The sequence below is a fragment of the Mustelus asterias genome, unplaced genomic scaffold (assembly GCF_964213995.1).
Source record: "Mustelus asterias unplaced genomic scaffold, sMusAst1.hap1.1 HAP1_SCAFFOLD_731, whole genome shotgun sequence".
Classification (NCBI taxonomy): Eukaryota; Metazoa; Chordata; class Chondrichthyes; order Carcharhiniformes; family Triakidae; genus Mustelus; species Mustelus asterias.
The window spans coordinates 144,227-171,260 of NW_027590680.1; the positions used below are offsets into that span (position 1 = coordinate 144,227).

Sequence of the window (27,034 nt, forward strand, 5' to 3'; positions counted from 1 at the left end):
GAACCCTTGCTCCACTCCCTCTATTGCAAGTGTACTCGTTGGAATTTAGAAGGCTGAGGGGAGATCTTATAAAGACCTATAAGATAATGAAGGGGCTGGATAGGGTAGAGGTGGAGAGATTCTTTCCACTTAGAAAGGAAGCTAGAACTAGAGGGCACAGGCTCAAAATAAAGGGGGGATCAGTTCAGGACAGAGTTGAGGAGGAACTTCTTCTCTCAGAGGGTGGTGAATATCTGGAATTCTCTGCCCACTGAAGTGATGGAGGCTACCTCGTTGAATATGTTTAAATCACGGATAGATGGATTCCTGATCGGTAAGGGAATTAGGGGTTATGGGGATCAGGTGGGTAAGTGGAACTGATCCACTTCAGATCAGCCATGATCTTATTGAATGGTGGGGCAGGCTCGAGGGGCTAGATGGCCTACTCCTGCTCCTATTTCTTATGTTCTTACATATCCTTCCTTTAGTAAGGAGACAAAAGCTCCACACAATACTCCAGGTAATGCAGCAAGAGCGTGGGACAGTTATTTACAGCTTTCGGGGAACAAGATAGAAAATAATGCTTCATAGAAATTAACAACTGCCAATTGTAGATTCTATCCTTAACTGACGGTGATGAAATTTGTAAACCTCTTTTACAGGATCTTCAAAGGGGGAGGATTTGCAGACACAAAATTCAAATCAACTATCAAGTGAAGAATTGACAGAGTCACTCGATTATCAGGATCTGAATATCATTAGCCTTTGAATCTAGAAGGAGAAATGTCTTTCTGTTCTGTTTGCTTCAGAAAGTTTTAAACATCAGTGTCAACTGGAAAAGCAGCAAGATACAAACATCTGGGTGAGAGTGTTCCAGTGACAGTTACATAGTTTGAACGACCATCACCATTTACACCAGGAAGAGATTGTACAGACGCTTTGTGTGGCCACCTCAGCTGAACAACAAACCTGGAGACAGGGACACCCACACCATGGAGAAACCGTGGAAATGTGGGGATTGTGGGAAGGGATTCAAATCCCCGTCTCAGCTGGAAATCCATCGACGCAGTCACACTGGGGAGAGGCCGTTCACCTGCTGTGATTGTGGTAAGGGATTCACTCATTCATCCCACCTGCTGAGACACCAGCGGGTTCACACCAAGGAGAGGCCGTTCACCTGCTCCGAGTGTGGGAAGACCTTCACTACTTCATCTGATCTGCTGACACACCAGCGAATTCACACTGGGGAAAGGCCATTCACTTGCTCTGAGTGTGAGATGGGATTCAGTCGGTTATCTCACTTGCAGGCACACCAGCGAGTTCACACCGGGGAGAGGCCGTTCACCTGCTCTGATTGTGGAAAGGGATTCTCTCACTCCTCCAACCTGCGGATACACCAACGCACTCACACTGGGGAGAGGCCATTCACCTGTACTGAGTGTGGGAAGGCATTCTTTGATTCATCAAGCCTGCGGATACACCAACGAGTTCACACCAAAGAGAGACCGTTTACCTGCTCTGAGTGTGGAAAGGGATTCAGTCGGTCATCCTTCCTGAAGGCACACCAGCGGATTCACACTGGTGAGTGGCCACCCACCTGCTCTGAGTGTGGGAAAGCATTCATTGATTCATCCAGCCTGCAGATACACCAGCGTCTTCACACTGCGGAGAGGACATTCACCTGCTCTGAGTGTGGGAAGAGATTCAGTCGGTCAACCTACCTGCGCAACCACCAGCGAGTTCACAAGTGATGACAGGGGTTGGATTCTGCTGTTATTGCTGCTGTTAATCACACCCAGGACTGAACCATGTTCATTCTGACAGTTGGTGAATTGGGAGGATCAGAAGATCCTGGATCAGAAGGTCCAGCTCTGCTGGATTGGTCTTTCTCACAACTTTGCTTCCAGTGGGCTGGGAGAGCACATTTCCACAAATGATCCACACAAGCTGATGAAGGACATTTATTTTATCCTGGATAGTAAATCCTACTTCTCCTATCATTTCAAGTAGATCTAAATTAAATACATTTGTCTCTGTTCCATTGAGTCTACAGCACAGGGCCAGGCCCGTCGGCTCAATTGGTCTGTGTCAGTATTTATGCTCCACATGAGCCTCCACCCACCCCTCTTTATCTCCCCCCATCAGCATATCCTTCTATTCCTCTCTCCCTCATGTATGTATCCAGCTTCCCCTTCAATGTATTCATGCTGTTCACCTCAACCACTCGCTGTGGTGGTGAGTTCCACATTCTCACCACTCGCTGGTAAAGGTGTTTCTCGTTAAATCCGTACTGGATTATTGAACCCCTTCATAATCTTGAAGACTTCCATCAGTCTTCAGTTTTCCAGAGAAAAGTAACACCGGCATTTTCAGAGGGTTAAATACTCTCAGTTCTGGAATTATTCTCATGGGGTAAACCGGTCAGTCCCATTGCCCCGTTCTATCCCTTTATCCTTTCAGTTCTATTTCCCGCAAGTGTCGGTCCATTTTCCTTGTTAAATCGTTCATTGTCTCTGCTTCCACCACCCTCACAGGCAGTGAGTTCCAGCTCATTCCCACTCATTGCATAAAACATCCCTTTCTCACATCCCCCTGCATCCCTCGCTAAGAATATATAAATCTCTGCATCCTTATCCTTGCACCATCAGCTAATGGGAACAGCTTTATCATAGAATCCCTACAGTGCAGAAAGAGGCCATTCGGCCCATCGAGTCTGCAACGACCACAATCCCACCCAGGCCCTACCCCCATATCCCTACATATTTACCCGCTAATCTTCTAACCTACACATCTCAGGACACTAAGGGACAATTTTAGCAGGGCCAATCAACCTAACCCGCACATCTTTGGACTGTGGGAGGAAACCGGAGCACCCGGAGGAAACCCATGCAGACACGAGGAGAATGTGCAAACTCCACACAGACAGTGACCCAAGCTGGTTATCAAACCCAGGTCCCTGGAGCTGTGAAGCAGCAGTGCTAAGTACTGTGCTACCATGCCACCTCACCTTCTCACATTACTTTACCTTCTCACATTATTTAATCCTATTTTAATTTTGTACATCTCAAGCAAATCTCCCCTCCATCTCCTTTTCTCCAAGGAAAATAATCCCAGCTTCTCCAGCCTAGCTTTGTGGATAAAATTCCTCATTCCTGGAACCATCCCGGTAAATCTCCTCTACACCTCTCAAGGACCCTCACGTCCTTCCAAAAGTGTGGTGACCAGAATTGGGCTCAGTGTTCTGTTGTGGCCTCACCCAGAGCTTTAGAAACTATCAGAATAACCTCCCTGCTTTTGTTCTCAATTCCTGTTTCTGAAGCCCGAGATCACATAGTCTCCAAATGGGAATGGTCAACATTTTTGCTTGAACATAAAAAGCATTTTAACAACATTTTTTAAATGGCTGAAGAAGATTTTGACCAATGAAGGAAAGAATTGTTGACACAGAAAGAAGCTATTTTGATCTTGCTCTCTCCAAAAGTGAATCCAGAATGTTTGAGTCTGGGAAGTGGAGTTAAAAATGAAGCTGCAGCTACAACAGAGCAAGAAGAAGACATTTCAATGTGGAATTAACTGGAATATTCTCTCTGGATTTAAACAATGGAGAAACTACAAACATGGAAGAAAATCAAGTTCAAAATGTGCATTCTGAACAGACTGTTTTCAAAACTGAAGTTGAAAATTCACAGATGAACAGCAATGAGGACTCTCCTTTTGCAGGAGGAACTTTGCACAATAATTATTGTAAGAAGAAAACTTTCAGAAAACACTGCAAGCAGTAATATTTTCCATCTTCAGTGGAATGAGGTTCCTGGACATGGAATCCAGCAGTGTGCAGTTATCAAGATGGACTTGTGAATGTGAAGTGGATAATGGAGGGATTATTATGTGTATTGCAGGTTATAAGGTAATTAAACATTAGACTTTGCAACAGGAGTTGGCCATTTGGCTCTTTGAGCCTGCTTCACCATTTGATAAGATCACAACTATTTAAGTATACAACATGTTGTACGTTGTTGAAAGCAAAATACTGCGGATGCTGGAATCTGAAACAAAAACAGGAAATGCTGGAAAATCTCAGCAGGTCTGACAGCATCTGTGGGGAGAGAGAAGAGCCAATCTTTTGAGTCTACATTGTAATGTTTCAAATGGGATAAAAGAGGATGATACATTTTCATTTCTTCATGGGGAAGGTGTTGCAAAGATCTAATTTCATAATTCCTATGTTTTAGTAGTATGAATTAGTTCAACAATTGCTTTTTTAAAAATTTAAGGTAAATGGAAAACCTGCACTGAGAATCTGACAGAAACACCCGAAGGGGATTCACATTCACAAGACGTGGCCCATGTTGGTTTAAGATGTCAAAACTCGAAGGGTATGAAGTGTAAAAGGGCAGCTGGGCTCTTTTAGCTGGAGACCTGGAAACTTCGGGTCTGACAATTATTGCCCTGTCTTTGTTACAGATCGGAATTGTTCATGCAGACCTCAGGAAAAAAAGGTTTAGTTTTGAAGCTAAATATCGAACAGACATTCCAACAGATGTGTTAGCACGGGGATAAGTGAGCCCTGCTTGGAATTCTGGGTGTTTCTCACAGAAAGCAGGCAGTCTGCAGTTAGGTTGGAGGCCGTCAGATATGGGACCAGCAGCTGCGAACCAGCTGTGAGACTAGAAGCCACTGGGTCATTAGGAACCAGGGGTGCTGCCAATGTTTAAATCCCTCAGCAAGAAAGCAGCGAAGCCCACGGTTGGACTGAGGAGTCTACAGTTTTGAGGTCTCAAAGGAAAATTGGAGAATTTTTTAGCCAAAAGGGCCTAATGGAAAGGCCCTCCCTGGAGAATAGCTGGAAAAGTGAGGAAAATTAAAGTGAATTCTGCAGAGCTTTGACATACCTTTGAGAGTCCCAGGAACAGAATTGAACTTTCAAGATATCATTAAGTAGAAAGAAACTTTTGGGGTGAGGTTAAAAAACAGGTTTATACCATAAGTCTTTATTGACTACAGTATTCAGTTTGTAGTGCTGTATTCTTAAATTTTATTTTGTTTTATACATACAGTAAAGTTTGTTTTTGTTTAAAAATGTTAAATCTTTTCATGTAATTCTTTTAGTTAATCACTGGGTGTTCACAATTTTCTTTAAACGTCAATTGTCCTGACCGGGATCACAAAACATTCACACAAACAATGTTTCAGAGCAAATCAAAGAAGAAAAAATGTGACTTTCCTCCTTTTGTACAAAGCATTACATATAAAGACACCCCTCTCCTCAGAACCACAATAAGTTGTTAATATTCTCTTCATGAAATAATCTGATAATTGAAAGACTTATGCTATGTTCATAGTGCTGGCTTTTAATATTTTGTTTTATAAATTTTGTTCTTGTGAACCCACTATCAGATCAGCCATGATCTTATTGAATGGCGGAGCAGGCTTGAGGGGCCAGATGGCCGACTCCTGCTCCTAGTTCTTATGTTTAAAAATGTGGAATCTTGTGGTGCAATTCTTTGTGAATCACTGGGTATTTGAGTTTCTCTTTAAACATTAACAATCCTGATTAGGATCAGAACAATACACAGCAACATATTTCACAATGAGTCAAAGAAAAAAAATGTACAAAGTATTACATTTCAGACACCGCTGTTCTAGGATCCACAATAATTTCTGAGCTCGAGCTTTAGTGAAACAATGTGATCATATGAATAAAATTTATACTAATTGTCGTCCCTTCTAAAGCAGGAGGGTTATCCCCGGCACAGAGGGTAATTTGGGATTTCACCCATAGACCAATTGGCAGGGATTCTACCCTCCAACCACCTGAAGTGAATTCTTTACATGAATCGTCCAGGCCAGTGCAGTTATCAACTTGCAGTTTGGCTGATCAGCTAAGATTTTCTGCAGCATTTCATCGATCACCGTGTGATTCCTTTCACAGAGTCCATCACTGAAAGGACTTTCAGCTGCCGTGTTCATGACCAGAATGTTCATGTTTTCACACACGTCTCCAAACTCATCATTAACAAATTCCCCTCCATTATCAGTCAGAAACTTAGCTGGTGCCCCAGGTCCAGTCCCTGTCCACTTCTCCATGACTTGTTCTAGAATCACCCTTTTGTCCTTGCCATGTATTGTTGGAGAAAGACTAAATTGGGTCACCATGTCTAACATGTGTAGAATGGAAATATTTCTGTCTTTGTCTCATAACTTTAGATCCACGGAAATACCTTGTTAAAGTCATGTGCCAAGGGCAGCTTTACAATCGGATGTGACAGCATCCTTCAATACTTTTTACACATTGCACACTTTGCATTAGTCTGTTCTCTGAGCCTCAAATACTCTTCATCAACTCCCCTGCATCTTTTAGCAGCATTGTTAATCTTTAACAAAGATAAGAAAATTGTTTGCGTAGCTTTAAGACTGGTTGCTGTCTTTATCTCTGGGATGGAAGGGTAGCACAGTGGTTAGCACTGTTGCCTCACAGCGCCAGGGACCCGGGTTCGATTACTGGCTTGGGTCACTGTCTCTGTGGAGTTTGCATGTTCTCCCCATGTCTGCGTGGGTTTCCTCCGGGTGCTCCGGTTTCCTCCCACGTTCTGATAGACGTGCTGGTTAGGTGCATTGACCCGAACAGGTGCCGGACTGTGACGACCAGGGGAATTTCATGGTAACTGTTTCCCCGTCATTCCTGAGATTCATTCACCTATTAGTGCTTTTCCAATCCTGTCTTTTTTGTGATATCTAGATCTGCTAAATATACTTACACCCTCATTCAAAACTTGACAAAGTCTGACTATGCTTCATAGGCACCCATCAGATCATCTTTCTTGTAAATCTCATCAATGAAACCGAGTAAAAGATCCAAGCCTTGATCAGTATACGACCAGTGGATTTCCAGCTCAGAAAATGTTTTGCTGCCAATTTTCCTTTCGTTAGACAGTGGCAATGCCAAGGCCAGACCTTGTTTTCTCATTGTTAGGGATGTAACCCGTGTCCACATCTCCACTTCATTCTTCCACTGGTCGTATGGTTCAGGCCCCGAGAACATCGGCGGGTAATCAGGCCCTGACAATTCCCACTGCCTTTCATCTCTCACAAAAGCTGCTGGGACTGTAAACTTCTGTCTGAAATATACTTTCCTCCAGTTTCCAAACTTCACCATTGGACAAACACTCTCTGTTACCATGTTATAATCCTGACAGCCTTATGGTGAAGGAAGAAACTGGAACCAATCTTTACTTGGAATACATTTAACTCCCAACTTTTTATACATACTTTCTTCAAACACACTCATATAATTCTTTGATCAAAGCCCTCCATCTGTACATTCTTAAACTCAATTGATTCAATTAACACCCATAGTCAGGGCAGGAATCCGGGTTCAATTCCAGCCTCGGGTGACTGACTGTGTGGAGTTTGCATGTTCTCCTCGTGTCTGTGTGGGTTTCCTCCAGGTGCTCCGATTTCCTCCCATCTTCTAAAGATGTGCCGGTTAGGTTGATTGGCCGTGGTAAATTGCCCCTTAGCGTCAGGGGGATTAGCAGGGTAAATGTGTAGGTTTACTGGAGTGGGGCCTGGTTGGGATTGTGGTCGGTGCAGACTCAATGGGCCGAGTGACCTCCTTCTGCACTGTAGGAATTCTGTGATTAAAAAAAGATCTCTAAGCGGTGTGAACTTGTTGGTGTGTCAGCAAGTTGGATGACTGATGACCTTCCCTAAACTCAGAGCAGGGGAATGGCCTCTCCTCAATGTGGACTTGCTGGTGTCACAGCAGGTTGGATGAATCAGTGAATCTCTTCTCACACACAAAACACATCAAAGGTCTTTCCCCAGTGCGACCACATTGGTGTTTTAGCAGACTGGATGACTCAATGAATCCTTCTCTTGGAGCAGGTGAATGGGTTCTTCCTGCTGTGAACTCGCTGGTGTGTCAGCAGGTTGGATGACTGAGTGAATCCCTTCCCACATACGGAGCAAGTGAATGGCCTCTCCCCAGTGTGAACTCGCTGGTGTGTCAGCAGATGAGGTGACCGAGTGAATCCCTTCCCACACTCAGCGCAGGTGAACAGCCTCTTCCTGGTGTGACTGCGTTGATGTGTCAGCAGACAGGATGGCTCAGTGAATGCTTTCCCACACTCAGAGCAGATGAATGGTCTCTCTCCAGTGTGGATTCACTGGTGTGTCAGCATGTTGGATAACTGAGTGAATCCTTTCCCACACTCAGCACAGGTGAACGGTCTCTCCCTGGTGTGAACTCGCTGGTGTGTCCGCAGGGTAGATGAATCCTTGAATCCCTTCCCACACTCAGTGCAGGTGAATGGTCTCTCCACACTATGAACTCGCTTGTGTGTCTGCAGGTGTGATGACTGAGTGAATCTCTTCCCACACTCAAAGCAGGTAAAAGGTCTTTTCCCAGTGTGGATGTGTCGGTGAATTTCCAGTTGAGATGGGGCTCTGAATCCCTTCTCACAGTCCCCACATTTCCACGGTTTCTCCATGGTGCGGGTGTCCTTGTGTCTCTCCAGGTTTGATGATCAATTGAAGCCTTGTCCACACACACAAAGCAAGTACGGTTTCTCCTCCCTGTGAATGGTGTGATATTTATTTCAGGGTGTGTAATTGGTTAATGGTCTTTCCACAGTCAGTTCGCTGGTACACTCTCACTCAGATATGTGTGTCTCGATGCTTTTCCAGTCACATATTTAAACCTTTTGACGCAGACAGAACACCATTTCTTCATACACGCTTTTTTCATACACACTCATATAATGATCCAATCAACGCCCTCCATCTGTACATACTTCAACTCAATTCGAGACTGAAAGAGCGATGATATTCAGGTCCTTTTGAATCGAGTGAATGTGTCAGGTCTCAGTGTGACGTTTGGTTTCAGATTTCTATCGCAAATCTTCTCCTTCTCAAAACCTGTAAAAGGAATTTAGAAAAGTCAGCACTGTCAGTACAGCAGAGAAATTCAGAACACACGATTCTAGTTTCAGTTGAACATTCATTCCTATTTTGTTCACCAAAAGTTGTAAACCTCAATCTCACATATTCCCTCTACTCTCACTGGGCTGTATCTAATATACACCCTCACAATTCTCCTGAAGGTGCTGATTGATGCTGAGTGGCAGACCCTACTCACTGCTTCCTGACCTGGAGACCTGAAAACCTTGATGCAGACGGCTAGACTCAATACAAACCCAACCCATAGGTACAGATTCTGGAGGAAAACATGTGTTGAATAAACACTGCTGTATTACTTGCTCAGAGCTTCATGACCATGTCAGTAAGAACTTCATTGAGGTACTGAGTGTTCACAAACACAAACTCGCTGCTTATGAGAATGCTGGAATTAGAGATGATCCAAGATTTCAAACTGAACTGGCTGGACAATTGGAGGAAATAATCTTGTGAGATACAGGGGTACAGCGGGAGAATGGGACTGACTGGATTGTTCTACAGAGAGTCAGTACAGATTCGAACGGACATATTCTGTGCTGTAATGGATCAATGACTGGAAAGGTATGTCACCACAGTGCTATATTACAAATTTGAAATAACAATAAATGAAATTTATCACAGAACCATAAATAATATATCTAATATGTACCTAACCACAAAACTAGACATAACACTGACCTATATAAAATTACTGTCCCACAAAGAATCATAAATTTACACCAGATTACACCAAACATATCCAAACATGCCAAACCTTACTATCCTCCACTTAAATGTCAACTATCTCCTGAAGAAACCAGCCCTTTAATTGTGAACATTAGGAACGAGACCATCCTTTTAGCCAGACAAATAAATGTGTCAAGCTGAGGGAGCTAAAGGATGTCAATGTATTTCAGAGAGAGAGAGACCTGGGCCAACCTTTCCAGAGTCTGCACCCTCCCTGGATTCACTTCCTTTCCCTTCAGTTGCTGCAAGTCCCCAATTTCCCCCAGAATGAGAAAAGAAATGGAAAGGGGGAGAAAAGAAAGTGTTTGACTCACAGATGTTGGCCTCTTTGGAGGAAGTTTGAGTCTGTCTGAAGCTCAACCTGCATTGTCACAAAGACCGCGCTCTGATTGGCTGGAGGACCAGAGTCCTTCCGGTCTTCCCAGAATTTCCATTGGTCAACGCCTCAGCAGGGTTCAGAAACATTCCCGCACATGCGCAAATTCCCCTTTCCCTTGGACATGCGCAGATTCGAGCCCGGGCTATTGAGCGATTTCCCCAGCGCGAGGCATTGTGGGGCATGCGGTCGCCATTACTCCTCTGGAGCCCAGTCTCCAAACTCCTGGGACTGGGATGAAAGGTGGAGGTGGGAGTGACTGCACCCAGAAACAAAGCACATGTGGGTAGTCACTAGATTATATATTGATGCCCCATTCGCAAAACAGTTCACCTTCAGGCATAAAGATTGAAATTTTGGGGTGAGACACTAGGGAGGGCAAGAGGTAGTCTGAAATTGAAACCGAGAGTTAGCACATAAAGTGGAGAAGTATTGATTTGATTTATTATCGTCGGAACTGTCGATCGTTGAGTCGAGCGCCATATCCTATTCTTATGAACAGGATTATGTAAATTATTTTGTAAATTGAGTTTGTGTCTTTATATGCCCTGTTTGTGAACAGAACTCCCACTTACCTGATGAAGGAGCAGCACTCCAAAAGCTAGTAGCTTGTGCCACCAAATAAACCTGTTGGACTTTAACCTGGTGTTGTGAGACTCCTCACATTATTTTAGTGCCCAGCAGATTATTTGGACTGAAATTGGTCTCAGTCTGTCTCTGTGTTGTGAGTGTGTGTGTATTTGTGGAAGTCAGAGTGTTTTTTTGTCTGCATGTCTGTGTGTGCGAGTTTGCCTGTGTCTGTCTGAGAGTGCATTTCTGTGAATGTGTTTGTCTTCGAGTTCGCCTGTTGCTATTTCTGAGGTTAGTTTCAATTCTCTAAATAGATTCGTCTGCGTTAATATAAAAAAATAGGAACAAGAAAAATACAGCAGCACAATCCTCCTACGTTTCTATGTTTGAAAATGACCCTTCAGTAGCCTGAGGGTTCAGTGATCTCCCAGGCAGAGGCCATTTACCTCACTTCGCCACTAGAGGGAGCTCCCTCACTGTGATTGTGTGGAATGAAGGAGTCTTGTGTTGTCAGTATTTTCATGTTTAAAAGATGTTTCTGTTAAAAGCTCATTGTCCGTCCAGTGACTCTGTTCATCCACATTTCTAAAACAAAAAGGTAAAGGTTACGGTCAATTGAGCCAGGGTTTTATTCTGGGACCTTCCTGCCCAGAAGTAACATCAGCTGGGATTGTAACTGAGCAGCAGAAACCTATCTTCTGTTCTATTCCCCCAATTCCCACAAAATAGTTTTTAGATTTGGGTGAGTTTGTATAAAATTGACAAAGGTGGAGATTCAAGATACTTAACAAGTGAATAAAGGCAAAAGATTCCACAGATTCTGCACAAACAAAATAAACTTTACTATACACAATGGTAAAGGGAAAACAAGTTACAATATATGGAAGGTAAAACATTCAAGGACTTTAGAGAGGAAAGGGAGATGGGATGGTAGTTTACAGGGGCATGGGTCAAATATATTTTATTGAGAAGTGGGTGATGATATCGGATTTGAAGGAGAGGAAGATATTGACAATATCAGCTGATGTAGAGAAGTTGTGCTGTCAGTAGGACAGTGGGAATAGGATTGAGGGATCAAGAGATGGGTCTCATGGGCAAGATGAGCTCTAAGAGGACATGAGGGGAGGCAGGAGAGAAACTGCAGAAAGATGAGAGTTCAGAGCTCAGACAAAGGGGAGCGTTAGAGGAGGTTTGTTCCAGTGGGTTAGGGGAAGGAGGGAAGCAGGAGAGACAGCTGATTGGATTGTCTCAAACTTAGTGACAAAGAAGATTGTGAGTTTTATTCCCAATGAGCACTTGTGGGGAGGTGAAGATGGAAGAGGGACAAAGGGAGAGCAACTCAAAAGGAATTCAGTTGTGCTGATGATATTAAAAAGATTCACAGTACTGAACACAAAGATAATTGATTTGACTTTTATTCAGAATATTAAACAGTATAACTGGCTGGAGTTCGTTAACATCAACAAAAACAAACGCAATGAACATATTAGAGTCCTGGATAGGATTAACAGCAGATTCCAATCACCATGGTTACTGGTGAATTCTTTGGTGTCTAAGCAGGTAGGATGACTGAGTGAATCTCTTCCCACTCTCAGAGCAGGTGAATGGCCTCTCCCCAGTGTGAGCTCGCTTGTGTCTCAGCAGGTTGGAGGACTGAATGAATCCCTTCCCACATTCAGAGCAGGTGAATGGCCTTTCCCCAGTGTGGGTGCGCTGGTGTAGAATGAGGTCATATGATCGCCTGAACCCAGTCCCGCAGTGAGAGCACCTGAACGGTCTCTCATCAGTGTGAACACGTTGATGGGAAGTCAGTTCACCAGAACTTTTATAGCACTTCTCACAGTCAGAGCATTTAAAAGGTCTCTCCCCAGTGTGAACTCGCTGGTGCGTCAATAGCTGGGATGACCGAGTGAATCCCTTCCCACACTCGGAGCAGGTGAATGGTCTCTCCCCAGTGTGAATTCGCTGGTGTACAGTGAGGTTATGTGAATGCTGGAACCCAGTCCCACAGTGGGAGCACCTGAATGGTCTCTCATCAGTGTGAACACGTTGATGGGACATCAGTTCCCAAGAACTTTTGAAGCACTTCCCACAGTCTGAGCATTTAAAAGGTCTCTCAAACGTGTGAACTCGCTGATGAGTAAGTAGGTGGGATGACTGAGTGAATCCCTTCCCACACTCAGAGCAGGTGAACGGCCTCTCCCCAGTGTGACTGCGCTGATGAGTTTCCAGCTGGGATGGGGAATTAAATTCCTTCCCACAGTTCACACATTTCCACAGTTTTTCCATGGAGTGACTGCACTTACGTTTTGACAGGCCAGAGGATCGGCTGAAGCCTCGTCCACACACAGAACCCGTGTACGGTTTCTCCCCACTGTGAATAGTGCTTTTTCCTTCCATGTTCAAAATCCACTGAGATTCAGTTATGATAAATTAGACGACTCTGGCAGTTCCTGATATGATATTTACTTTCAGTTTCCTGACTGCAAATCGTCCCCTTCTAGTCCCTGGGAAACTGATTCAAAACAGAAAAAAGGGGATTGAGAGAAAACCCACAGAGACAGGTGATGAATAGAGTCCAGACCGAAGCAACAATAAAAAAAAACACGCAGGAGGCCAGGAACTGAGGATCATCGAGATATTCAGCAGACTAGGCAGCCTGTGAGAGTTACAAACATTATTGAGGACTCAGGTTGCTGACTTGCCCTCAGTCTATAATGAAACATCTGGAGTCGGGCACTGACTAATGGCGGTCACATTTCCCACAATGCTCTGCGCCCCAGAAACGCCTCTATTCAAAGTTGCTCACCGTAATTCACTAATCATAGAATCCTTACAGTGCAGAAAGAGGCCATTTTACCCATCGAGTCTCTACTGACTCTGAGAGCATCTTTCCCAGGCTCACCTCCTATCCCAGTAACCCCACGCACTTACTCTGCTAATCCCCACCCTGACCTTTTTCTTCACCCTGCCTGCAACCGCAACAATATATTCTGTACCCTTACTGTGCAAACTCCACAGAGACAGTCACCCACCGCTGGAATCGAACCCAGACTCAGTGAGGCAGCAGTGCGAACCACTGTGCCACAGTGAAGGAAGTTTGCTGCAAATTTTGGGTGATAACAATGGGTTGGATGTTGCTCAGAATGTGGAGCACTGCAGCAAAGTACAGAGAGACAGAGACAGAGCAGCAGACTGGACTGAGAAATGGAGTCTGCAGACTGGAACTGGCAGCATGAGGAGAGGTTATTTAGTCTAACACTCACAGCAATCTACAACCCACCCCCATTACCGAGACAGTGAGACAGAGAATACAAACACTCACCAACACAGCTCCAGTGAAACGTCCCAGGAAAAAGGGGGAATCTGTGGCTGTTCCTGTCCTGATATAACCCCAGGACTATCACTCAAACCCCCAACCTGGCCCAGTTCACAGCTCAGCCTCTCAGCTTGCAGCTTCCTGCACCTTGAGCCAACCCTGTCCAGGTGTGGGAGGTCGGTGGAACCACAGAGTGGGGGGGGGGGGGGGGGGGGGGGGGTGACCTCCTGCTGTGCCCCAAATAGTTTCTCCTTCCCCTCCCCCTTGGCGCTCTCAGCTCTCAATGTGGATGGGTTGCTGGACTTTGCAGAGCCTCACTGAGCTGCGCTTGTCCCTTATCCTGCGTCACCCCTTCCCCCTGGGTTCAGTGTGTTCAGTTCGCTGCTTCGTTCCCTGCTGAACCTTCACTTAATCAAAAACAGGAAGTGCTGGAAAACCTCAGCAGGTCTGGCAGCATCTGTGATCATCCAGACTGGAAGTATTAACTCTATTCTCTCTCCACAGATGCTGAGATTTCCAGCATTTTCTGTTTCTGTTTCAGATTCCAGCACCCGCAGTATTTTCAGCTCTTTGCATCCAGGGCAGGAAGCAGTGAGCATGGATCTGTCAATCACACATGAGGACAGCCTCAACCGGGATCTTGGGTTCATGTCACACTATCTGTAACCCCCCACAACTTGCCTGGGCTTGCAAAATCTCACTAACTGTCCTTCATCTGACGAAGGAGCAGCGCTCCGAAAGCTAGTGGCGTTTGCTACCAAATAAACCTGTTGGACTTTAACCTGATGTTGTCAGACTTCTTACTGTGTTTACCCCAGTCCAACGCCTGCATCTCCACATGCAGACAATACACACCTCTTTAATCTGTGCTTAATCCTCTCTCCACTCACATTGTCTGTACCTTTAAGACTTGATTACCTGTAAAGACTCACATTCCAACCATTATCTTGTAAATTGAGTTTGTGTCTTTATATTCCCTGTTTGGGATCACGACTCCCACTCACCTGATGAAGGGGCTGCGCTCCAAAAGCTTGTGGCTTGTGCTACCAAATAAACCTCCTGCTGTGGTTTATTTGGTAGCTGGACTTTAACCTGGTGTTGTGAGACTTCCTACTGTGCTTACCCCAGTCCAACGCCGGCATCTCCACACTCTGAGTGGAAACTGAGAGAAGTAGGAGAGGCCGGAGGTGAGGAGAGATTTTATACATCTACAACTCAACAGGAACTTTGACAGAATTTCCAAACCCTGTGAACACCATCAGCTCCAAGTTCCTCCCCAACTCACACACCATCCTGACTTGTCTGACATCCAGTACTGAAAGATCAGAAATTTATTTCATATAAATACTGGGAAGACTGAACCCATTGTGTTCAGTCCCCACTACAAACTCCACTCCCTCGCCAACAACTTTATCTCTCCTCCTGGCAACTGTCTGAGGCTGAACCAGGCTGTTCACAACCAGGGTGAAATAGTTCATCCCAAGATGAGCTTCCAGCCACATGTCCACATCATCATCAAGACCACCTTCATTCATAGAAGCATTAATAGTAATTAATTAACAATAATGAATAATAAAATACAGTGTAGAAGGAGGCCATTCAGCCCATCGAGCCTGCACCGACAACAATCCCATCCAGGCCCTATCCACATATTTCCCTGTTAATCCCCCTGATACCAAGTGGCAATTTATCGTGGCCAATCCGTCGAACCGGCACATCTTTGGACTGTGGAAGGAAACCAGAACACCCAGAGGAAACCCACACAGACACGGGGAGAATGTAGAAACTCTGCACAGACAGCGACCCGAGGCTGGAATTGAACCCGGGTCCCTGGCGCTGTTAGGCAGCTGCACTAACCACTGTGCCACCGGGTCACATGTCAGTGCCATCGCCCGACTCCAGCCCAGTCTCAGCTCATCTGGAACCCTCACCCATTCCATTGTGACGTCACACTCTCACCCATTCCATTGTGACGTCACACTCTCACCCATTCCATTGTGATGTCACACTCTCACCCATTCCATTGTGACGTCACTCTCACCCATTCCATTGTGACGTCACACCTTCACCCATTCCATTGTGACATCACACCCTCACCCATTCCATTGTGACGTCACACCCTCACCCATTCCATTGTGACGTCACACCCTCACCCATTCCATTGTGACCTCACACTCCCACCCATTCCATTGTGACGTCAGGGCTTCACTCTCCGATCACAATCCCTGCCGGCCTCCCACATGCAGCCTCAATGGCGGCAGTCAGCCCGGGTCTAACACCACAAGCTGCCGCTCCATTTGGTACAAAGTGGGGGACCGGGAAGTTCATTTCCGGGGTTTGGGTTTGAACAACATGTTTACGAAACCTCTCCACCCACCCGCCACATTTATCATTCCCCGCACGCCGCCCTCTACCTCGTATTGATCTCGCTTCCGAGTTGAAACCGTCCGTCCGTCGCCATTACCCGCACTGCGCATGCTTCAGGTCCCGCCCCTCATTCACTCCGATTGGCTGGAGGACCAGCCGCTTTCCCGCTCGGTCCTCCAGTCCCGCCCCCTCTTCCTATTGGTCCGGAGCCGCCGTCAATCAGTTCCCGGGCATTGTGATGTGGAGCATGCGCAGTGTCATTGCTGTCCTTGGCGCTTGTTTGTCCCGGAGAAGCGGAGTCAGCGTTAGGCGGTGGCTGGGAGGATTTGGAAACACTTTGTGGATCCGCAAACCCTTCAGAATCATTGTCAGCTCCCTGGTTTGCAGCTGCGGGGCTTCTCCCTCCCTCCCTCCCGGGAACAGGCCCAGGTTAACGGCCCCATCCTGGCTCAGCCACTGGAGGATGGTTCACATCAGAGGATGGGGGAGGGGGACAATAAATAAGAGGTTACACTTTGGCCTCAAATCAATGAGGACTCTGATCTCTGGGAAGGAAGGAAACCCTGGGAGGTGGGCGGGGAGGATTCACAAACACCCGCTGGAGGCCCCAACACCCCCAATAAGACCCATTGGTTTTATTGTCAGTCTGCAGACAGCAGCTGGAGAACTGAACCCAGTAAGAAGTTTAACAACACCAGGTTAAAGTACAACAGGTTTATTTGGTCGCAAAAGCCACAAGCTTTCGGAGCCTTAAGCACCTTCAGGTGAGTGGGAATTCTGTTCACGAACAGGGTACATAAAGACACAAACTCAATTTACAGAATAATGGTTGGAATGCGAATACTTACAGCTAATCAAGCCTTAATACCACATCATGAACTGAACCCAGACAGAGGAGAGGGAGGGAGAAAACTGGGAGTGGAGGAAAGAAATGGTGGAGATGGGTTTGGATTTCAGCCCAGGGAGGAGGGAGAGAGTGTGGGACGGGGATTTACAGATTTGGGGGAACAAGAAAGGAAAAAATGTTCCAGAGAAACTGGAATTGTTCAGAATTTCTATCCTGTTCTGAGTGTGATGACTTTTCTAAATGTTTTTTACAGGATATTCGAAGTGAAGGAACGGCAGACAGAAAACTCAAACCGGACATCACATCTGACAAAGTCATTCAGTTCCTTAGGAGCTGAATATCATCGGTCTTTGAATGTGGAAGGAGAAATATTTGTCTGTTCTGCCTGTGGGCAAAGAAATTTAACATCAGTGTGACCGGAAAAGCATCGGGACAAACACACACCCGAGTGAGAGTGTTCCAGTGAACTGAATGTGGAAAGATTTTTAACCAGTTACACAGCCTGAAAAAACATCACACTTTTCGCAGCAGGGTGAAATGGTATGCATGTTGTGTGTGCGGACCAGGCTTTAACTGATCATCCAACCTGGAGAAGCACAAGGACACCAGCACCATGGAGAAACCGTGGGAATGTGTGGATTGTGGGAAGGGATTCGGTTTCCCATCACAATTGGAAGTTCATCGGCGCAGTCACACTGGGGAGGGACCGTTCACCTGCTCCGTCTGTGGGAAGGGATTCACCCATTCATACAATCTTCTGACTCACCAACGGGTTCACACTGGGGAGAGGCCGTTCACCTGCCCTGTGTGTGGGAAGGGATTCACTCGCTCATCCCACATTGTGACACACCAACTTGTTCACACTGATGAGAAACCGTTTACATGTTCTGACTGTGGGAAGAGTTTTAAATGCAAAAAAGATCTGCTGACACACCAACGAATTCACACTGGGGAGAGACCGTTCACCTGCTCTGTGTGTGGGAAAGAATTCATTCAGTCATCCCACTTGCAGACACATCAACTTGTTCACTCTGATGACAAACTTTTTAATTGTTCCCACTGTGAGAAGAGCTTTAAAAATAAAAAGGATCTGCTAATGCACCAATATACTCACAATGGGGAGAGGCCATTCACCTGCTGTGTGTGTGGGAAGGGATTCAGCCGTCCATCTGCCCTATTGAACCACCAGAGAATTCACACTGGGGAGAGACCCTTCACCTGCTCCGACTGTGGGAAGGGATTCATTAATTCATCCAATCTTCTGATACACCAGCAGCTCCATACAGGGGATCGACCGTTCACCTGCTCTGAATGTGGGAAGAGATTCACCCGTTCATACAACCTCCTGACACACCAGCAGGTTCACAGTGAGGAGAGGCCATTCACTTGCTCCGTGTGTGGGAAAGGATTCACTCGTTCATCCAACCTATTGAATCACCAGCGAGTTCACAGTGAGGAGAGGCCATTCACCTGCTCCACGTGTGGGAAGGGATTCAGTCAGTCATCCAACCTGCTGACACATCAGAGAGTTCACAGTGGGGAGAGGCCATTTACCTGCTCTGTCTGTGGGAAGGGATTTTCTCATTTATCTGATCTTCTGAAACACCAGCGAGTTCACACTGGGGAGAGGCCGTTCACCTGTAATGTCTGTGGAAAGGGATTTATTCAGTCATCCCACCTGCTAACACACCGGCGAGTTCACAAACGACTGCAAGGTTTGGATTCTACTCTTCTTGATGCTGTTAATCATATCCAGGTCTGAATCGTGTTCACTCTGACAGTCTTCATCCGTTAGGTTTAATATTCTGAATAAATATGAAATATACCAGCTTTGTTTTTTAAAATTGTTGTAGATTTTTGTCTTTCCCACCTGACCCCACATCACCAGGCTGGAGCTCAGAAAGGACAATGGGGGGAGGATCATATGGCAAACAGGACGCAGTCCTTCAGGGTCACAGAGAGGGACAAACAGCACGTTGGTCTTCCTCATCTCTCTTCACGACAGCAAAGTATCCATATGGTTTAATTCTGAGATGTGCAAGAACCTCAGTCGCTCCCTTCCATGTTTCAGCGCTCCTAGACCAGGAACAGAAGTTCCTTTACAACTGTGTTTAGAGTCAGGAAGAACAACAGTGAATGCTGGAAGCGTGCTGCTAAATTAGAGATTGGTGCAAAACTGGGATCTGTTCCTGACTGAGAGTGAAACGGCAGGATTAGATTTCCAGACTGAAAATGCAGAAAAGTCTAAAATATTTTAATGTGTTTGTGTCAGTGCCAGTTTATTGAACAGAAACCGGCTTCAAATAAATTGGTTGAAGTCTGCATTAAAGTAGCAGCTGGAGAGTTCAAAGGACCCTGTTAACTGCTGGGACAATTAGACAACAATTTGATTCCCAGATAAAAAGGAGCTGCAGCGTGTCCAAGAATTCCCAGTTTTGTTGTGTGCTTCCCACACACTGTCCTTTTAAATAAACCTCACTCCTATCAACCTTTAACCATTATAAACAGAATAGAGAGAAGAGTGAAGCTGTGCCTGTCCCTTTAACTGGAAACTGAGCAGCATCAAGCCCCAACTGTCCCTTTAAGAATGGATGATGTGCTCAGCTGAAGATTCCTATTGGTAGTTTTCTGGGTGATCTCCTTATTTTGGATTATTCTCAGTGATCCTCAGTTGTGTGAACCTCTTCTCACTCACTTGATATCTCACCTCTCTGTCAGATATTCAATATCTCTCTTCTCTGTCAGGTACTCACTTAATATCTCTCCTCTGTCAGATACTGACTCACTTAACATCGCTCTCCTCTCAGACACTCACTTCACTTACCTTCCACCCCTACACTCAATTAAACACGCTCCTTTCTCTCACTCACTTAACCTCTCTCTCAAATACTGTCTAAGTCACTTAACCTCTATCTTTCTCTCAGACGCTCATTCATTTAACTTTTCTATGTCAGATAGTGCTGAAACTCACTCAATTTTTTCATTCTCCGGTTATCTCTCTCTAAAAAAGCACCAAACACCCTCAATCTCTCTTCTCTGTCTGAGACAACATCGAATTTACAGAGACTCAATCTCTGTTTTTTTTATTCATACGTGGGAAATAGGTGTCGCTGACTGGCCAGCATTTATTCCCCATCCCTAGTTGCCCTTGTTCAGAGGGCAGTTGAGAGGCAACCACATTGCTGTGGCCCTGGAATCACATGTAGACCAGACCGGGTAAAGACGGCAGATTTCCTTCCCTAAAAGACATTAGTGAACCAGGTGGGTTTTTCTGACAATATTTTCATGGTCATCACTCGATTCTTAATTCCAGATTTTTAAAATTGAATTCAAATTCCACCATCTGCCATGGCAGTATTCGAATCTGGGTCCCCAGAAAATTTGCTGAGTTTCTGCATTAACACCTAGCGATAATACCACGAGGCCATTGTCTCCCCACTTCTCTCTCCCACTTCCTCTGACAGGCCCTGACTCACTCTCATTTTCTGAATGCCCTCTTTGGGGGAAACTCATTCCTTTCTATAATTTCCCCTCATCTCTCCCAGTGATGACCCTCAGTCCATCTCCCAATTCATTGACTGTTAAAAACCCAAATAATCTTTGTTTATTGTTTAACATGGGAATGGAGGTGAATGTAATGCTGAGACCGGCAGCAATCTGTGTGGTTGTTCTTGATGCTGTCAGAGTGAGTTCACCCTCACAGACAGGAAGACCGTTCACTGTGATAACATCAAACTGATGTCGCCTGTTTCATTTTCAGGAAATACAACTTCCTGTTTCTCTGCTGCCGGTTGCAAACCGCACATCTCACTTCTGGGCAAAAAATAAATCCAGGGGCCACAATCTGGTGAGAACATCTGTCAGTGCGGCTTATATCTATCCACAGAGACAGGGCAGAGTCACACAGGATCAGAATCACCCAGGATCACATTGCGGTGATATTTACAAATGAGCCTGTTATTTCTGTTCAGAGTCTCCATTCCGGATATAATGAGCTGTATTTGTGGATCAGTCACTGAGTTCCCTCTGCTCCCCATAGCCAGGAACTGATTGCCTGCTCCCTTAGATTTTATATCATTCTCTCTGAATTGCTTGTTTCCTCTGTTTCTCAGCTTTTATCTTTGACTACCTCAACTTTCTGTTTTTTAAAATCTCTCTCAATTTTTCTCTGTCTTTCTGTCTCTCCTCTGTATCTCTCTCAGTCTCTGTGCGACCCGATTTAAGGGTTTCTGATTGATTATAAAAGGAAAAACAGGGATAAAAGCAGAAAAACTCAGCAGGTCTGGCAGCATCTGTTTGAGAGAAACAGTGAACATTTTGAGTCCATATGATTCTTCAGGGCAGGAAAAACATGGGTTTTCTGTCTTAGGTCAGGATGGGGAGGTTTAATAGAGATGTTTAAAATGACAAACGAGTTATGATAGTGTCAATGGAGAGGAACTGTTTCCCAGAAGCAGGAGGGTCTGTCGATGGAGAGAATCTATTTCTCAGGTGCAGGAAGGTCTGTCGATGGGGACAATCTATTTCCCAGATATTGGAGGATCTGTCGATAGGAAGAAACTGTTTCCCAGGTGCAGGAGGGTCGGTAAGCAGAGGACACAGAGATTTAACATAATTGACAACATTACTGGAGGGGGTGATGAGGATAAGTTTTTACACAATTTGATTTAATCTGGAATGCAAACTGACAGGTGCTAGAATCAGGTTTGATAGTAAATTTCAAAGGGAATTGGATAAATACTTGCAGAGGGTAAATTGACAGAGTTATGGTGAATGGGATTAATTGGACAACTCATTCATCTTTGTGACATTCTGAATGTTTCTCTCCTGAGGTGTTAACATTTGATCTTTTCAGTCACAATGTGTCTCAAACAGAAGATCAAAACATTGGGTTTGATGAGCTGTCAGGTCTGTTTCCCATGTGTCTGTGTAACTTAAGAATTGCAGATAACCATGAGAAGGAACTGATTATTTTCAGTTCCTCAAACAGATAAAGCACAGATATCAGAAATCTCTGGAGTTCCCCATGTCCTCATTATTCTCCCCTTGAGTATAACAGCTCTCAGTCAAGCAGAGTCAGTAACACATGTTTCTGCCATGATGTTTGCATTCCTATTTTACCACTTACCTCCCAGTGACACTCGGCATAACACAGAAACCTCAAAATATCATTGCCCACTTACACCTTGTCCTCCTATTACAATCAAATGTTTGTTGGGCCTCTTGTCTCTCTTAATGTCAGATTACCTGCAGGCAAAATGACCTCAGAGACACTGGAACCGATCTTTGTGATTATTATTGTTACACCAGATTCCAATCAGTCCCAGGAGCTGCAGTTGTAAAATACAGCAAAATTGAAATAACAGGCAGGTTATTGTCAAATAGTAAGTGGCAGAGTGGCACATAACAGAATTGGAATCTATTGTATCAATAGACCATGAATCACTCGCTATCAAATGAGACCCAAACTTTGGTTATGGTGCACTAGAGACTGACTGTATTATCATTACATTGGACCCCGGGACCTAGAATTCCTGATTCTAAAATGCCACCCCTATTACCTTCCATGGGAGTTCACCTCTTAGCCCGACAGCAGTTTACTTCCCACCCCACGCAGACGTGAAGACCACGCTGGACGAAATATATACTACCACAAATAGTCTTGAGACGAAACCTCCTGAGGCCTTGTTCATCTTAGCTGAAACTTCAATCAGACCAAGCTCAAGGGCGTTCTACTAAGATACCAGCAACACATCTCCTGTTCCATCAGAGGCCCAAACATCCTAGACCACTGCTATACAAATATCAAACATACCTACCGCTCTATCGCCAGCCCACACCGTGGCAAATCACGGCTGTGCTCCTGCACCCAGCTTAAAAGCAAAAACTGAAATAGAAGAATCTGTCAAAGAAAGTGGTGCAATGCTGGTCTGAGGAATCGGATGATCTCCTACTGGACTGCTTAGAGTCAATAGACTGAACAGTATTTAAAACTGCGAGCAGCCTGAATGAGTGCACCACTACAGTAACTGACTCATTCGTAAGCGTGTAGAAGACTGTGTGCCAAAGAAGCAAATCCACGTGTTTCCCAACTGGAAACCATGGATGAACAGGGAGAGCCACTGTCTGCTGAAGTCCAGATCTGAGGCGTTCATGTCAGGCGACTCTGACCTATACAAGACAGTAAGAAGTCTCACAACAGCAGGTTAAATTGCAACAGGTTTATTTGGTAGCACAAGCTTTTGGAGTGTCACTCCTTCAGATGAAGAAAGAGTGACACTCCGAAAGCTTGTGCTACCAAATAAACCTGTTGCACTTTAACTTGGTGTTGTGAGACTCCTTACCGTGCCTACTCCAGTCCAACGCCTGCATCTCCACATCATCTATATAAGATAACCAGATATGATCCATCAAAGATGCCAAAAGACAGTACCGGACCAAGCTGGAGTCCCAGGCTATCCACATGGACTCCTGCCGACTATGGCATGGTCTGCAATACATAAAAGGCTACAAGTTGAACGCAGGCAAAATTACCAGCTCCAATGCACCCCTCCCCACTGAAGTCAACACATTCCATGCCCGTTATGAGCAAGAGGTCAGCGAGAGCACGCCCCCCATCCCAGAAGCTTCCGATGAACATGTATCCAAGGTCACCAGTGCAGACATCAGAGCAGCCTTCTCAAAAGTCAACCCATGGAAAGCAACTGGCCCAGACAGGGTACCCGGATGAGCACTCAGGTCCTGCGCAGACCAGCTGGCAAGGGTATTCACAGACATCTTCAACCTCTCTTTCCAACAATCTAATGTCCCTACCTGCTACCTGTACAGGAATGAGATAGAGAATCTGGTGAACTGGTGTGGCAACAATAATCTCTACCTCAATGTCAACAAAACAAAAGAGATTGTCGTTGACTTCAGGAAGCGTAAAGGAGAACATGCCCTGTCTACATCAATGGGGATGAAATAGAAAGGGTCAAGAGCTTCAAGCTTTTAGGTGTCCAGATCACCAACAACCTGTCCTGGTCCCCCCATGCTGACATTATAGTTAAGAAAGCCCACCAATGCCTCTACTTTCTCAGAAGACTAAAGAAATTTGGCATGTCAGCTACGACTCTCACCAACTTTTACAGATGCACCATAGAAAGCATTCTTTCTGGTTGTATCACGGCTTGGTATGACTCCTGCTCTGCCCAAGACCGCAAGGAACTACAAAAGGTTGTGAATGTAGCCAAAGAAAAGCCAGGCAGCGTGCCTTAATGACTATCATCCTGTGGCTCTGACAAAGCAACTTTTTGTGATTCATGCACAAGGACATCCAGGTTCCTCTGCACAGCAGCATGCTGCAATTCTTTACCATTTCAATAATAGTCCATTTTGCTGTTATTCCTACCAAAATGGATGACCTCACATTTACCAACATTGTACTCGATTTCTGTTGGCAAAATAGGTTGCATGCTTACTTTTTAATTATGCAATGTTCAGAGCACTAAATTTGACACACAGAATCATAGAATCCTGACAGTGCAGAAGGAGGCCATTCGGCCCATCAAGCCTGCACCGACAACAATCCCACCCAGGCCCTATCCCAATAACCTCATGCCCTGACACAAAAGGGGCAATTTACCATGGCCAATCCACCTAACCTGCACATCTCTCAACTGTGGGAAGAAACCCACGCAGACACAGGGAGAATGTGCAAACTCCACACAGTAAATTGAGGCTGGAATTGAACCCAGGTCCCTGGCGCTGTGAGGCAGCAGTGCTGACCACATGCGACCAATAACCAAGGACATGGCAGAGATGACCAGTGTGTGAATTGCTGATGAATGGTCTTGTCCCTGTTGTTCCAATCTGTGTCCACAAAGGGACAATCCAATGGCAGAGCCATTGCCCAGCATTCACTGCGGGAGCTGCTGCGCATGCGCACTGTCAGGCTGTGATTGGAGCATGCGCGATGCAGGTGCTGCAGCTTGATGGAAGCGTGAGGAGCTCGTGTGGCTTTTGCAACGGGTGAAATAAAACACCCAGTGTGGGTGGGGAACGGAGCCGGTGGGTGGAGAGATTTCATTAACACCGGACTCAGCTCGCAAAGTTCGAGTAAAAATCTAACGGTCCCCCATTTGGACCGAGAGGATTGTTCGGTAGTTCTCTCGGTGTGGGGCCTGGCTCGCCGATCGCCATCTTTATAAGGGGCAATGTTCCGGTAAGGACGCTGCCATCTTTATAGGGGGCAATACCAGTAGCAGGAGAGAACTTTATGCATTTCTATGTTAAAAGCAAAATACTGAGGGTGCTAGAAATCTGAAATAAAAACCGAAAATGGTGGATTGCTACCCTGGGCTGACAGTAATGTATTTACAGGATACGCAAAAGAGAGAATTCACAATTCAAAACATTGCATCTAGATTCAGTCGATTCATCAAGATCATTGACCTTTGAATGTGTAAAGAAGCTGTTCTGTCTGTGGGAAATGATTTCAGCTATCAATGCGTCTGGTATTTGAAAATAAGAATGATAATTTCAAAATCAAGATTCCGCTTGACTGGAAATCATGGCAAAGTACTGCAGATGCTGAAATCTGACGGAGGGTCATCCTGACTCGAAAAGTTGGCTCTATTCTCTGTCCACAGATGCTGTTAGACCTGCTGAGAGTTTCCAGCATTTTCTGCTTTTGTTGTGACTGGGAATCAATGTGGGTGAGCAGGCACTGAGGTCTTGGGGCTAACTGGACTTGCTGTCATAGAGTCACACAGCACAGAAAGAGATCCTTCAGCCCATAAGTGAACAAGTGAGGAAAAGATGTTCCACAGAATCAGAATTGTCTATTCAGAATTTCTGTCCTGTACTTCCGAGGATTAATTTTATAAACTCCTTTTACAGGCTATGAGAAAGGGAGGAATTCCAAACAAGAACATCAAACCAAACATGACATCCAACATCTACTCACTTGATTCATCAGCGCTTGAATATTGTGGACCTTTGAATGTGGAATGAGAAATGTTTCTTTGTTCTGTCTGAGGATTTCAAACTGGAAGTTTTGAAACAATTGACTGGAAAAGCACTGAGTGAGAGTGTTCCAGTGAACTGACTGTGGAAAGAGCTTTAACCAGTTATACAGCCTGATAAAACATCACAGCATTCACAGCAAGGAGAAACTGTACAGTTTGGACAAGGTTTCAACTGATTGTCCAATCTGGAGAGTCACAAGGACACTGGCATCATGGAGAAACTGTGGAAATGTGGGGACTGTGGGAAGGGCTTCAATTACCCAAAGCTGAGAAAACGTTATCATTGTCACACTGATGAGCCACCATTCACCTGCTCTGTCTGTGGGAAGCGATTCACTCAGTCATCCCACCTCACTGACCATCAACTTGTACACAGTGATCAGAGACCTTTTAAATGCTCTGATTGTGAGAAGACGTTTAAAAGCAAGAAGCATCTGGTAGCACATCAGTTTGTTCACACTGGGAAGAGGCCGTTCCTCTGCTCTGTGTGTGGGAAGAGATTCAATCGGTCATCCCACCTTCTGACACATCAGCAAGTTCACACTGGGGAGAGACCATTCCTCTGCTCTGTGTGTGGTAAAGGATTCATTCAGTCATCCCAACTTCTGAGACATCAGCGAGTTCACACTGGGGAGAGGCCATTTACCTGCTCTGAGTGTGGGAAGGGATTCAGTCAGTTGTCCGACCTTCTGGTACACCAACGAGTTCACACTGGGGAGAGGCCATTCACCTGTTCTGTGTGTCGGAACAGCTTTGCTCAGTCATCTACTCTTCAGAGACACCAACGAGTTCATACTGGAGAGAGGCCATTCACTTGCTCTGAGTGTGAGAAGGGATTCATTCAGTTATCCGACCTTCTGAGACACCAGCGAGTTCACAAATGA

The 27,034-nt window shown here is 45.3% G+C and overlaps 2 protein-coding genes across 2 annotated transcripts; one reads left to right on the forward strand and one right to left on the reverse strand.

Moving 5' to 3' along the window:
• The first annotated feature begins 931 nt into the window (after positions 1 to 931).
• On the forward strand, positions 932 to 27,034 carry LOC144487312 (uncharacterized). The gene is made up of 4 exons (XM_078205389.1): positions 932 to 1,690; positions 8,538 to 8,545; positions 18,063 to 18,138; positions 26,575 to 27,034. The coding sequence occupies exons 1-4, from the start codon at positions 972 to 974 to the stop codon at positions 27,032 to 27,034; spliced, it is 1,263 nt and encodes a 420-aa protein (XP_078061515.1). The 5' UTR covers positions 932 to 971.
• LOC144487315 (uncharacterized) lies at positions 9,241 to 16,376 on the reverse strand. The gene is made up of 3 exons (XM_078205396.1): positions 16,343 to 16,376; positions 12,240 to 13,124; positions 9,241 to 9,322 (listed from the first exon to the last, which is right to left on the reverse strand). Exons 2-3 carry the CDS (start codon positions 13,007 to 13,009, stop codon positions 9,241 to 9,243), a joined length of 852 nt encoding a protein of 283 aa, XP_078061522.1. The 5' UTR covers positions 13,010 to 13,124; positions 16,343 to 16,376.

Excerpts from the sequence above, each read along its gene's own strand:
- LOC144487312 (XM_078205389.1), top strand. The coding sequence starts at position 972 with ATGGAGAAACCGTGGAAATGTGGGGATTGTGGGAAGGGATTCAAATCC. Across the intron at positions 18,139-26,574 it reads TGTGGGAAAGAATTCATTCA|CAAGAAGCATCTGGTAGCAC; the intron begins GTCATCCCACTT and ends GACGTTTAAAAG.
- LOC144487315 (XM_078205396.1), bottom strand. The coding sequence starts at position 13,009 with ATGGAAGGAAAAAGCACTATTCACAGTGGGGAGAAACCGTACACGGGT. Across the intron at positions 9,323-12,239 it reads TCCAACCTGCTGAGACACAA|CATTCTCATAAGCAGCGAGT; the intron begins GCGAGCTCACAC and ends CTCTAATTCCAG.